Source organism: Sardina pilchardus, chromosome 22 (genome assembly GCF_963854185.1).
Source record: "Sardina pilchardus chromosome 22, fSarPil1.1, whole genome shotgun sequence".
Taxonomy (NCBI): Eukaryota; Metazoa; Chordata; class Actinopteri; order Clupeiformes; family Clupeidae; genus Sardina; species Sardina pilchardus.
This window is the reverse complement of record NC_085015.1, coordinates 21,505,244-21,518,573: the sequence shown is the minus strand read 5'-3', so window position 1 is coordinate 21,518,573 and position 13,330 is coordinate 21,505,244. Positions and strand designations below refer to the sequence as shown.

Here is a 13,330-nt window from a genome sequence, read left to right as displayed (position 1 = left end):
GTTGCTCCTGGGTGTCCCTTGGTGCTCGAACACACACACACACACACACACACACACACACACACACACACACACACACACACACACACACACACACACACACACACACACACACACACAAACACACACACACACACACACAAACACACACACACACACACACACACACACACAAATGTTCTCTTTTTAATATACTTGAAAAATAGAAATATAACAAATATGTTATGGATATCCTCTGGGGGATAAGTATGCTGTTTAGTCTCACTGGTCTCTTTACCAACATACATATGACAGTAGGTACGCCTAAAATGTAAGCTTGTAATAGTTGTGAAGAATGGTTTGTCTCAGTGGAGCTTTGTCCTTGTAGCCATAAGAGCATTAGGAAGCCTCTGTACAAGCATGCCACCACAGTGTAGCAATGTAGCTGCCTGGCTGCTCTTCTTGTTGTCCTGTTCTACCACAATCCTTTATTCCTTTATTCTTTTACATAGCTTACTGCCCACGCAAACTTGGCCAATAAAGCTGATTCTGATTCAGTGCTGTAGGTTGGGCTCAATTGTTGTCAAAGGAATTCTGCCAAACCACCATCATGAGCTTGCAGTTTTGACTTCAGACATTATAAACACAGACACAAACACCCCCATCATTCATCCCCTGCAGCTCTTTCACTTACTCCCCCCCATGCACTTACCCCCCTAATGCTTTTTGCACTTATACTGTACTCCTGAAGGGCCAGTCACATTACAGGCGGCAGTTGTGGTTACCGCTGGGTTCCGCGCAAAAGACCATTGACTTACAGCGCGCCGCGGTCAAAGTTCAACATAATTCAACTTTGACCGCGGTAGCGCAAGAGCGGCAAATCGGCAAAAATGCCGCTATACTGAGCGCAGCGGCAGACCAGTTCTTGCGCTCTCAACCCATTGAAAGTAATGGGTTTCATAGCGCATGCCGCGTCTGAAGGCCCGATCACATTACAGGCGGCATGCGCTATGAAACCCATTAATTTCAATGGGTTGAAGGCCCGATCACATTATAGACGGCATGCGCTGCGCCCACCGCTAGGTTGCGCTTGGTTGAGATAACGTTCTACGATTATGTTGCTGTTACCGCTCCTATTTCTATGGTTACTGCCGGGCTCCGCGCAAAAGACCATTCACTTACAGCGCGCCGCGGTCAAAGTTCAACATATTTCAACTTTGACCGCGGTACGCGCAACAGCGGCAAAGCGGCAAAGCGGCAAAATGCCGCCGGCGCTGCGCTTTGCTGAGCACAGCAGCAGACCCGTTTTTGTGCTCTCAACCCATTGAAATGAATGGGTTTCATAGCGCATGCCGCCTGTAATGTGATCGGGCCTTGAGAGTGCAAAAACGGGTCTGCCGCTGTGCTCAGCAAAGCGCAGCGCCGGCGGCATTTTGCCGCTTTGCCGCTGTTGCGCGTACCGCGGTCAAAGTTGAAATATGTTGAACTTTGGCCGCGGCGCGCTGTAAGTGAATGGTCTTTTGCGCGGAGCCCGGCAGTAACCATAGAAATAGGAGCGGTAACAGCAACAAAAATCGTAGAACGTTATCTCAACCAAGCGCAACCTAGCAGTGGGCGCAGCGCATGGCGTCTATAATGTGATCGGACCTTCATGTGACTGGCCCTTGAGTCTCTCTGGCCATCTGATACGTAGGTGTCTTCTTAATTATGATCATGTATAGACACTGTCCACTTGAAAAGGTTGCTTAATCATACTGTGGTCTAAATGTGCATGTTGATAGTTCCAGAACATTCAAGTTTTACGTTAAATAATTTTGAACTCTTCCATAAAAGGAACTCTGAGTTATCTGATCAACTGCTATAGTTTGTTTAACCCATATTATGAATGTCTTTCAATGGGAAGATAAAAAAAAAATGTTTTGGAGGAATATTAAATGCGGACAACTTTTCATTACAATGAGATTGCAAGAAAATAACCGCACCGGGTCATTTTTGACCCACTTATTCATCTATGGGTTAATGTGGTAAAGTCTTGGAGCTTTGTAACTGGCACCATTTGATTCCATGGCCTAGAAAATGTGGGTTTAGCAGTTAGAATCAACAGTCTAGCTTATTCAGAAGCCGAGATATTACAAATTAAAGTGTTATGCAAATTAGTGCATAGCCTATAATTGGATAATGCCTAATTTGCATATTGAAACATACAATTCTTGAAAACTTGTAATACATTATTTTCTTATATTAATGTAAGTAATCAACTGGGGAAGTTTCATAATGATACTTGCTAGTTAAAAATGTTACCCTATTCAACTGTAGTGTCTCGCCAATATAACTTTTAAACTTCAACATGGCCGCCATAAAGACATCTGAGCAAATGCAAACATTGATTTTCTGACTCCTTATACAATAGCCTTTCCAAAAATGTATAGTTTAGCAAATCCTAAAAAAATTCCCACATAGGTTCAAATCTGGACATAGTGAACCTGACTATAAGGTTGAGGAGAACACACATATATATTTTGTAGTGGCCAAACAAACTAAACAAATACCAATTAATCAAGATTAATCTAATTTTCCTCCAGTTTCTGTTGTAAATACAGAACAACCTAGAGTGTATTTGAGACTCATGTTGTCATCTACTCAGTGAAAACAAAACAATCAATTCATCACCTTTCTTTCAGAAGTTATAATACTCATAACTGAAGTTGCAGTAACAACTAGAATTTTTAAAAAGGTAGAATGTTTTCATTCCCCGATTTGACATTTGCCCCAGAAATAATGGCTCTGTCTTCACTAATAAGAGGCCTGTCAAAAGAACATGTATGTGAAAAGAATGTTCTATCTATGAAAGCCATCAAGAATATCCTGTTTATCCTGTTTTAGGTCTATATATGAATATGGGTAAGACTTGGTTTACAACAGTTGCTTTCACGCTCGCCAGGATGCTTGTGTATTTGTAGCTGGTCTCTGGTATCGTGAATAAGGCTTTGTATTCTGCCGTGTGGTCGGCTTGCCTGTGCATTACTTTTTGCCTCTGTGGATTAACACTTTTACCACTTCAAAATTGAACATTTTACTGAAAAGGTAAGTATAGAAAAAAAACATAATCAATCCTGGATCAATTAATTCCACGCAGTGTAATAACATTGAATTGATTTATTTTTAAAATCTGTTTTCTAGGAATATGTCTATTTACATTTGGCTTGTGATGCTTATAGCTGGAACAGCAGCTATGTTACTGGTAAGCCTGTAAAATCCTATAAGACAATTTATTTTCTTTTTTGCTATTTTTTTTAATCTAGCATGGTAAAATTAGTTAACCACATTATTTGTACTTTACGCAGCCACAACCAGAAGAATTTGGTAGGTTTAAGATCTTGTCATTGTCCTTATGATCCGCATATGCAATATTACCTGCAGCTCTTACCATTTCTGCTGGAAGCATCATCCATAGGCTATGAAGATCATATTTCTAATTAATGTTTTCTTTTAACTCTTCTCTTTGCAGGCATTAAGAGGCTGGACATCACAAAGATTAACAAAGGCATCTTAATCACTTTATACTTTACTTATGTTTAATCTAATTTGCAATTTAAATGAAAAATGTAAACATTTTAAAATGATTTATTTACAGGTTTGAATATGCGTGAAGGTGACATCATGGAGGTAAAATAATGTTCTATTGCACTGAAATGATCCAGTGTGCAATGTGAAAATATGGTACCTGAGACGACGTGTTATCTCTACTAAAACTTATGGGTTTTTTTAGTTTTTTTTAGTAGATTTAGTTTTTGGCTTAGGCCAATGTTTTGGTTGTGGCACTGAAATCAAGACAGATTTACCATATTCCATCAGCCTACGTAGGCTAGGCCTATCTGTTACTTAGCCTACCACACAAACACCCAAAAGACTGCTTACCCATTGTAGACATTGTAGAAGTTTGTGGAAACATCAATTATTTGAAATTATGTGTTAACTGTGAACATTAACCTTAAATTCAAGTTTATTAAAAGTAACAGGGGAGCTACACCAGACGCACATAACTGAAGCGTTCCGTTCGCGACGCGTAAAAGCCATTTTAAAAGATGGGTCGAATGTACGCGCCACGAACGGGACGCTTCAGTTACGGGACTGGTGTAGCTCCACTGAGTCGTGAATGGAGATCTGAATCACCTGTCTGCTGTCTCCAGGTCAGAGGGAGGAGCTCTATCTTGGGACAGGAGAAACGTTGGGATCTGCCAATACCTTATTTGTTAGATGCTAGTCTTGGTGAGAAATTTTGTTGGATGGTGATGTGTAGTCCATTTAGTTTAGGCTACATACATGGCTCACAATCAAGATTATTAATGTTGTTGATCATTACATTGACTATGACATTTAACTGCTGGTTGTACCCGTATCGTACACAGACATAAATGCCAAAGGAGTCATTCTCAAGGCTTTTGAACAATACAGACTAAAAACCTGCATTGATTTCAAGCTCTGGGATGAATGTGAAGCATTTTTCATCTCATTTGGAAATCTTGGCGGGTAATAACCTTCAGGTGTTTTCAATAAGTCTTTGCCATGTGTCTGGAAGTCATCTCAATTGAACAACCCATCTTTCTTTCAGATGTTGGTCATTTGTTGGAAAAATACCAAAACATCTGTATCAACTGCAACCACTCTCCATCGGCCCTTACTGTGATGAGATCAGTACAGTTGAGCATGAGCTTCTTCATGCTCTGGGATTCTATCACGAACAGTCCAGATATGATAGAGATGAATATGTCACAATCAAGTGGGAGAACATTGAATCAGGTTTGGCTCAGTGGTTTTATACCACATGGTTGCAGCTGGCTATCACTTTAGGTTTAGATACAGTAGATAAATAGATACTGTAAATGTACATGCATATTATGTATGTGTGTCTGTGTATGTATATACTGTATGAATTCTCTGACAGCATTAAATCCATCTCTCACATCAAATGAAAACATGTGGTAACCTCCCATTTCACTGACTCAACAGGGAAGGAATCCAATTTTGCAAAAGAGTTCAGCAACACCAGCAGCACCCAAGGCAGTCCATATGACTACTGGTCTGTGATGCACTATGGACCAACTGGCTTCAGTACTGGAGAACCAACTATCATCACGAAGGATGCAGAGTTCCAAGATGTGATTGGTCAGAGACTGGAAATGAGCCCCCTTGATGTTGAGGAGCTCAACAGACTCTATGGATGTAGTAAGTACCCATTTTGATTACCAGAGAAGTAAATATATAAAATAAGTAAATAGCAGTAAGCAAAATTAAGCAACTTGAACCTATGATTGACCTAAAAGGTATAGGCTGCAACAAAGAGGTTTTTATGTAGTGAAAAGATAAGAATTAGGCACTTGTAAAAAAAACTTGTGAAAATATATATTTTATTCCGATCAATGTGTTCACGTGTCATTTCCATTCCAATTGAGCCATTATTCTGATTCTAATTGGATTAAGTGTCCACATCAATGGGACTGCTGTAGGCCATTTTAATAGTTACTTGTATTGCATATTGTAATCTAAATGCATATTCCCATTACATGTACAGTATACTGTTACTCTAACACTGATGAATTCCATTCCCAGATGACTCAATCTCCTTCCTGGAGCACTGCAGCTTTGATGAGGACACGTGTGAGATGAGTTCAACTGGATGGGAGAGAGTGGGCCAAGCTGATGGAGGTCCTCAGACTGACCACACCTATCTGGGCATGGAATCTCACAGTAAGGCTCAAACACATTTACAAATAGGATATCCTGTAGGATCAATGCATCCCATCAATGGTAATGTTTTGGTTGTTTCACTGATGCAGTCTAATACTGAAAACAAGATTCATTTCCACTTTTATCAGGTATTTTTTATTATATTATATTACTAGCTGAAACCATATTGATCCCCTTTAGGTTCTGATAGTGTAAAGTATACAGTATTGTTGTGGAGAAAGCTATGAGAAAATGTAAAACTACTGTATGCATGGGTGCTCATTGAAAGAAAATTGAATTTGTTTTTATAAATATTGAGTATACAAGTATATTGAATAATATATGCGTAGTTACCACCAACAAATCAAAGTGTTCTCAGAAATCAAAAATCACCTTGGATCGGGAGTTGAGGATGCTGACAGTCGAACTAAAAGGCCAGGGGTGCGTTTCCCGATAACGATGGATAGACACTCTTACGAGGGTTTTCTACGATTCATCTTAAGATCGATCGTTTGGTTTTGCCGACTGTTTCCCGAACATGCTCGTAGCGTGAACGCGCGTGCACTGCTCTTAAGATGCTCTTAAGGGGAGCTGTCCACGATAAAAGTTCTGAAATATCCCCTAATTTGATGGCGATGTCAGGTGACGTCACAGCTAAGCCACCGTCTGAACTTCGGATCTTTATTTATCTTAATTAACATCAATACGAAAATAGAAAACCTTTGACATCTGCATGTAAGCATTCCAAGTAGCCTAGGCCATATACCACACGCATACATACTTTTTATTATTTAACATTAGATTGTTGCCCCGTTTTTATGTTTGATGGAAGATAGGCTATGTAGCCTAACATGCTTCGGCTAGCTTACTCCTACATCGTTCATGCCAGTTCTTTGCTAACCTACTTGTGAGAGCACGGTGTGCTGCCTGTGCAATAATGTTTCGAGGTGTCACTTAAGCAGACGTTTGAATAAAGAGGTTGATAACAAAATGAGGAAATGTAGGCTTAAATAACACAGCCTATAGGGTTAGATTTTGACGCAGCACAGACTATAGCCACATATTCCTTTCTCTGTTTTTACCTCATGCCTAATACAAAATGAAAAATAAAAGGCTACACAAAAAGATAATGGCAAACTTTTCTGGCAACGTCTCTTTCATAACTTGTTTAGGCTATTTTTGTCCGGTTTTAATAACATCATTATGTCCATTGAATGAATGCTATTTTGCACGCTACAATCTGAATCATCACAAGTAGGCCTAAATACAATAAAGAATGGTAAGGTAAGTTGGATCATTACATTCTTAGTTGTAATCCCCCTGCATATCCTGCTGGTGACTCCACTGAGGCATAGCGTTAAGACGCACTTAGTCAGTAACGAAAACTCTGGAGCACTCGTAGATCTACGAGTGTTTTCACGATGCTCTTAAGTTACGATGGTTTCGGGAAACAGTCGGAAAACCCTAAGACGTTCATAAGAGGGACTTTACGATCATCTTAGGCTTACGATGCTTTCGGGAAACGCACCCCAGGCTAGCTTTCATGCCAGCAGCACCCTTAAGGTGTTGGGGAGTGAGGATTACCAACGTTCAATGCGCAGAGCTAAGCTATCGGGCATCCGTTACACTCACACCCCTAAACTTCACTCCCGATCCGACCGGGTCACGGCACCCATGTAACCTGTGTTGTGTTGAATCTGCGCAATTCAGCCCTGCACATGCCACCATTCCAGAGAAAAGATTCAAACTGTAAACCATTTTTTTTGTTGTTTGTTGTGCATGTTTAAAATCAACATTTTTAGATGATTTTGTTTGTTTGTTTAATGCATAGATTCCAGGTTTTTCATGCATGCCAACACAAGAGGGGGATCAGGGGAATTCTCCACTCTACAGACCAGGAGGTGGATTCCTAGAAGAACTAGCAACATCCAGTGCCTTGAGTTCTTCTATTACAATAGTGGGAATGAAACTGATCAGCTCAACATCTGGATGACCGAGTTTGAGAGTGAAGAGGACACCATAGGAACTCGCAGACTCATGGGCCAGGTTACAGGTAAGGGCTCCTCCTGCTCCTATGGGAATTTAACACAGGGGTCCAATACTTATGCCCCCTGTATTTAAGGAAGAACATTTATTTATTTAAGATATATTCTTCAATCACAAAGAAAATTGGTGTCCTTAACGGTTTGATTTTTACTCATTTTTTTAAAATTAGGGATTAAGATCAATTGTCAAATGATGATTTTATATTCCTCTTTTTAGTCAACATTAGCATGAGTTCAAATACATATGCTCCCCACTGTATAATAGTATTTAAGTCTAAATCAAAACAGAGACCTCCTCCTCTCTTAGGTTCTCCAGCTGATTATTGGCAACTCCACTATGCTCCTCTGAACGCCACTAAGACGTTTCAGGTGGAGCTTGAGGCCCGCAAAGGAGCAGGAGAGTCCAGTGGTGGGTTCTCTGTGGATGACATCAACCTGTCAGAGACCGAATGCCCTCATCAGACATGGCAGATCAGGAACTTCGAACAACGTCTGAACGCCAGTGCAGCAGGCACAATATACAGTCCAGCATACTACACCAGTGATGGCTATAGGTACCAGATGTATCTGAAACTTAACAATACAGAAATGTCTGCATATATTCGCCTGGTGTCTGGGGATAATGATGACCAGCTTCAGTGGCCTCTGCAGTGGAGGCAGATGACTTTACTTGCCCTGGACCAGACCCCTGACGTTAGGCAACGCATGTCTAAGCAATTCAGCTTCACCACAGATTCAGCGAAGGACTATGGTAAAAGAGGCACAACCCTCAATACAAATAACATTGAAAATGATGGATAATGTTCCAGTTAACCGTCATACGTTATTTAACTTATTTGCTGTTGTTCAGCATTGTATGTCCGGCATATAATCCAACTAATTTATTGGGGGCCAAGCAGAGAATCTGCAAAATTATACTTTTTCTTATTATTATTTTTTCTTCTACTGCCATGGGATTCTACAGCAACACATAGAACTGTCTGAGAATTTTTTTAAAAATTTGCCATGTAACCTCTGATAGAAATGCCCAATTTTAAAAGACAATCTAGTCTGAATTTAACCTTATCTGGGTTAATCTGGATTTGATTATTTGTCATGAAACTTGCAGTGACCGCTTATACCCCTGTATCATTGAGTTGTCATGGCAACTCTTGCTTGCTTCTGAGATGCCTGGCCCCCTCATCACTGCTTGCAGCTATATTTTGCCTATGTTTCATGTCATGTACTTCTCTGGAAGGTCTTATTTGTTTGGATGTAACATGAAAAGAATGGAATGACATCAGTGTTTTTCTCCATTTGCAGAGGCAGTGTTTTGGTACAACCCTTGGTTAAATGGAACGCATAATGGAACAGATGAGAATGGTGAACCTCTGTATGCTAATTGGGGTTATGGCGAGGATAACTGGATGAACCTACAGAGCCTTAGAAGAAGATCCTTCTTAAAGGGAGGGGACTTGTTTCTTATGGCTGACATACAAGGTAACAGGCATTTTGCAGAAAAAAAAAGAATTTTATTGTTAGTGTAATGAAATGGTGTTTAACATTTACATTTCTTCCTTTAGACATTTCATATCTTCTTCAAAATCAGACAAATCCATGCAATGACTACACATGGGATTACGGGTAATCAAAATTTGTTGTAATACATAATATGACCGCAATGAAATCTGCACTGAATGAAAAATAAGATTGCAGAATAGACATCATCAAACAATTATGATGCCATCTCTTCTTTAAGCCCTTGATTAGTTTATTTGTGGTGGTAAATGGTTTTCAATTAGACATCTTCTGGGAAGTGTACTGTACACATTGAACATATGCATACTATCACTGTTTTGTTGTTACATCATTAGAATGGAAACTAGATACACTGCATAGCGGTACACAATATGACCGCCGCTCAGTTCTGCACATTCACTCCACAAAAATAAATTACGCTTGTCAACTATCCTGTATCTCCTATTTGTGCAATTTATATGCACATATCTCCTACTCTTGTAGCTCATGTGTAAAGAAATGAGTGTGTGCATGTGTGAGTTTGCCTGTGTGAGAGTGTGAGTGTGCTTGTGTGTCTATGTGTGTGTCTGTGTGTGTATGTGTGCGGGCATACGTGTGTGTGTGTGTGTGTGTGTGTGTTTGCATGTGTGGAATCTCTGGATGTTTGTGTGAGTGTGTGTGTGTGTGTGTGTGTGCGTGCGTGCGTGTGAGTAGGTCTATGTGTCATTCTTGACCAGCAACCCTGGCCTCAAAAGCTCCATCTGCAGGCCGATAGGTGTAGAGTCACTAAATGTGTGAGGGGTCAGCGCGGGGGTGGAGTGGCCTCCAGGGACGAAACAATTTTTTTCCGTAAAAGTCTCCTGGGGCTACATGCCCACCAAGTTTCATGTACTGTATCCCGGTGTTACGGTGTCCCGGGAATCGTTTACCAAAAATTGACGGGGAAAAAAACTTTGACAACAACTATATGATATACTGTAGTAACATACTTGCCCATATATATTTCTTTGTTTTCAACAGATGTGAGGACATTTTTTGCAGTGCCTGTTCCAAGATGTACTTCTCTCCAGTGGTGCTGGTGGTGACATGGATCATGTTCTTAAGTGTGTGATCATCGGATCACTGACATCAAATCTCAACTGTTGATTGATAATCTTATGGCCTGAGTATACTTCGGCCGGCGGATATGGTCTGTGAGAATGACAGGCTGAACCGCCAGTTGTGCTGCACCAAAGTTTTGTGACCATATTATTTTGCGTTGACTCTCTCTGACATATTTTCAAGCACTGGTGCGATGTATTTACGCTAATTTTACTTTTGCACTTCCATGCAAAGAAAGCACAGATATTTTTTTTCTATAATTTTTTTTTTAATTGGAATTTTGTAAAACAGTGAATTGTAAAACAGGTGCCAAAATATTGCCCAAATATATACAAAGTACTGTATATGGTTAAAGAGTTTATCCATCCACCCAAATACATCCAATACATCCACTCCAAACCTCAGTCTCACTCATTCTGCTACACTCACGAAAAGAAGCAATAATATAACAAAACAAAACCATTTTTAAATTTTTTGACATATATTTACTCATTGCACTGATACTATTTGAAACACTGTGTTTGGGTGACATGAGACATATCTGAAGTAACAAACAATAATGATCATATAGCAGTGTACAGCACATCCGTATCCACAGAAGTAAACTCAATGCCTTATAGCCTACTGTATTGGTTGAATGATTAACTCTATATGGGTATATATTCTGGATAGGGCTGTGCAATTAATCGATTTTAAATCGTAATCGCGATTATGTGTTTAAATCGATGTTAATTGTAAATTTTTTCACTTTACTAGGGTAATTATGGTACTTATGTTTAATAGTGTTTAATTTTGTGGCAAAAGTTCAATAATTGTTCTTAATATTAATCACTTAAAATGAATTATTACTGTAATAATTAGCCTAATATTGTCTAATAAGAGCAAGATGTGCACTTAAATCCCAATGGCAAAATTATTTGCAAAATGATCAATAAAAATCAGCATATTTGAAATAATTGCTTGCCTTTTGTTATTTCACAAATAATTGTAATCGTTATCGAAAATCGGATTTTGAGAAAAGAAAATCGAGATTTTATTTTTGGGCAAAATCGAACAGTCCTAATTCTGGATTATGAAGTGATTCGTAGGTATACTGTCAAAGGTAAAGATAAGACCGAGGGAATATACAGTGTGTAGGCTAGATAATAGCATTATCAATAAGCAATGACATTGGTTGTTTCTCTTCCACAGTAACCTACCATCACCTGTAGGCTATCGTAGTAGGCTAGTCATTAGCTACTTCTGCGTTCACTTGCGGCCCTCGGGGTAGTGTATCTGTAGTTCGATGAAATGAGACATCAGAAACAACAAATTTGACTTGCTTCGATGTCGCAATATATCATACTTTCACAAAATCATTCTAACTTGTCTGTTATTTTCTGGATAAGCAAATAGTGTGTGTGCGCGACAGAGTAAAAGTGCTTTAGTGTTGCTTTAAGAATTTTGAGGATGTTTAAGTTCTGATTTCAGTGGACAACTGTTTTTTTACATTTCAATAGCAATCACCAACACCACCATCGGCAATGTTCATTGCAGTCCTATTGACCATTAGGCCTACACAACAGGTCACCTCGGAGGCCGTTATCCCTCAGAGTAATCAGGCCTATTAAAAAAATAAAAAATCAGAGTTTATAAAGGAACGAAGTTTAAAAAGAAAAATATATCACATGGATGGCATGAATAATTAGGCTAGGCCTAGGAAGGGAAAAAACACAATTTCTAGGCCTAGGCTAGCCTGGCACGCCCTCCCAGTGACGTAACTCCTTCGGCTTTTGCTGTCGCTGGTCTGGTCAACTGCTAATCGGGAAGGATTTCTGAGTTCCCGAAATCTGTGGAACTGCCCCCTTTGGTCGAGAACCAATCAACTTTGAGCAGCTCCAACGGCTCTGGGTAGAGGCGTGTTCAAGGCAGAGGAAAGAGTGTTGTTATTGGTTTAAACTCGGCAAACCGCTTTCTGACATCGACCAGTAGCAAATGGAGGCACTTGAAGGAGGCGGGTCAACCAGCGCTTGGAGAAACCGTGTTAGCACAGGCTCTTGGTGAGACCAAAGCCATCGATATTTCAAAGTTGCGACAGCAGTTGACTTCCATGTTAAAGCCAGATTAGAGCGGTCATGTGGTTAGTGGGTAGACTCAGTAGTTCCCTCGGTCCCTGGTTTACTACGGGATTGACAGCAGCGATCGCATTAATATTTATGGTAAATACTCTATGAAAATTACTATAAACTGCATTTCCACATACATATATTACTCAATGAAAATGCATTATTATGCATACGACCATAAGTCATGTAGAAAAGTCTTATTATAACACCTGAGATATTCATTCATTCTCAATGGAATAGTTCCTTTCAACGACCCTGACATTCCGGATGTGCCGCCATTGTTTGTTCACGGGAGTCAATGGAAGTGTCACAACTTTGTTATATCGAAGGCTTTGGGTCAGACTAAAGACTCGCAGAGCCTTTGAAAATCGATGATAGCCATAGGTGTGTATATTTGAACAGAATCTGGTTTGGTTCTTACCAGGGCGTTTATCTTCTGAAATATCCGAGTTTAGTGATGGCCCGTTGGTTCGCCTATTCCACTGTAGCTCCAAGTGGTTAAGTTTCAGTTTCATGTTTACAACACTCTTCGAGTCACGGTAAAATGTAATTTTTGCAAATTTTACAAAGCTTATTTATTGCATGGGTGATTGAGTTTCCGTAGGTATCCGCTGCCTTAGTTTGTATAGAAATGAACTGACACATTCAACTAGAGGGGAACATTATGGGACGTGCAGCAGGCCTACAGTAGGCTAGTTAGTTTCGTTTCAGAACTGACTCGCGGGCGCGCGCGGGGGGAGGGGGAGGAGGAAGAGGAAGACCGTTAAGGCACGTTCTCATTACCATGTGAAAACCTCTGGCTCGTGGACTCTTGTGTCTAGGGCAAACAGCTCTATTTAACATTGTGGCTCCACTCGAATTATTGAAAGGACGGGC

The 13,330-nt window shown here is 40.1% G+C and overlaps 1 protein-coding gene across 1 annotated transcript; it reads left to right on the top strand.

The window, feature by feature from the left end:
- Nucleotides 1–2,905: 2,905 nt before the first annotated feature.
- LOC134070226 (meprin A subunit beta-like) lies at nucleotides 2,906–11,305 on the top strand. Its single transcript, XM_062526508.1, has 15 exons — nucleotides 2,906–3,063; nucleotides 3,160–3,220; nucleotides 3,324–3,342; nucleotides 3,488–3,523; nucleotides 3,614–3,645; nucleotides 4,170–4,248; nucleotides 4,389–4,509; nucleotides 4,592–4,779; nucleotides 4,990–5,205; nucleotides 5,590–5,727; nucleotides 7,538–7,759; nucleotides 8,059–8,502; nucleotides 9,054–9,230; nucleotides 9,314–9,374; nucleotides 10,269–11,305. Exons 2-15 carry the CDS (start codon nucleotides 3,164–3,166, stop codon nucleotides 10,357–10,359), a joined length of 1,881 nt encoding a protein of 626 aa, XP_062382492.1. The 5' UTR covers nucleotides 2,906–3,063; nucleotides 3,160–3,163; the 3' UTR covers nucleotides 10,360–11,305.
- Nucleotides 11,306–13,330: the final 2,025 nt, after the last annotated feature.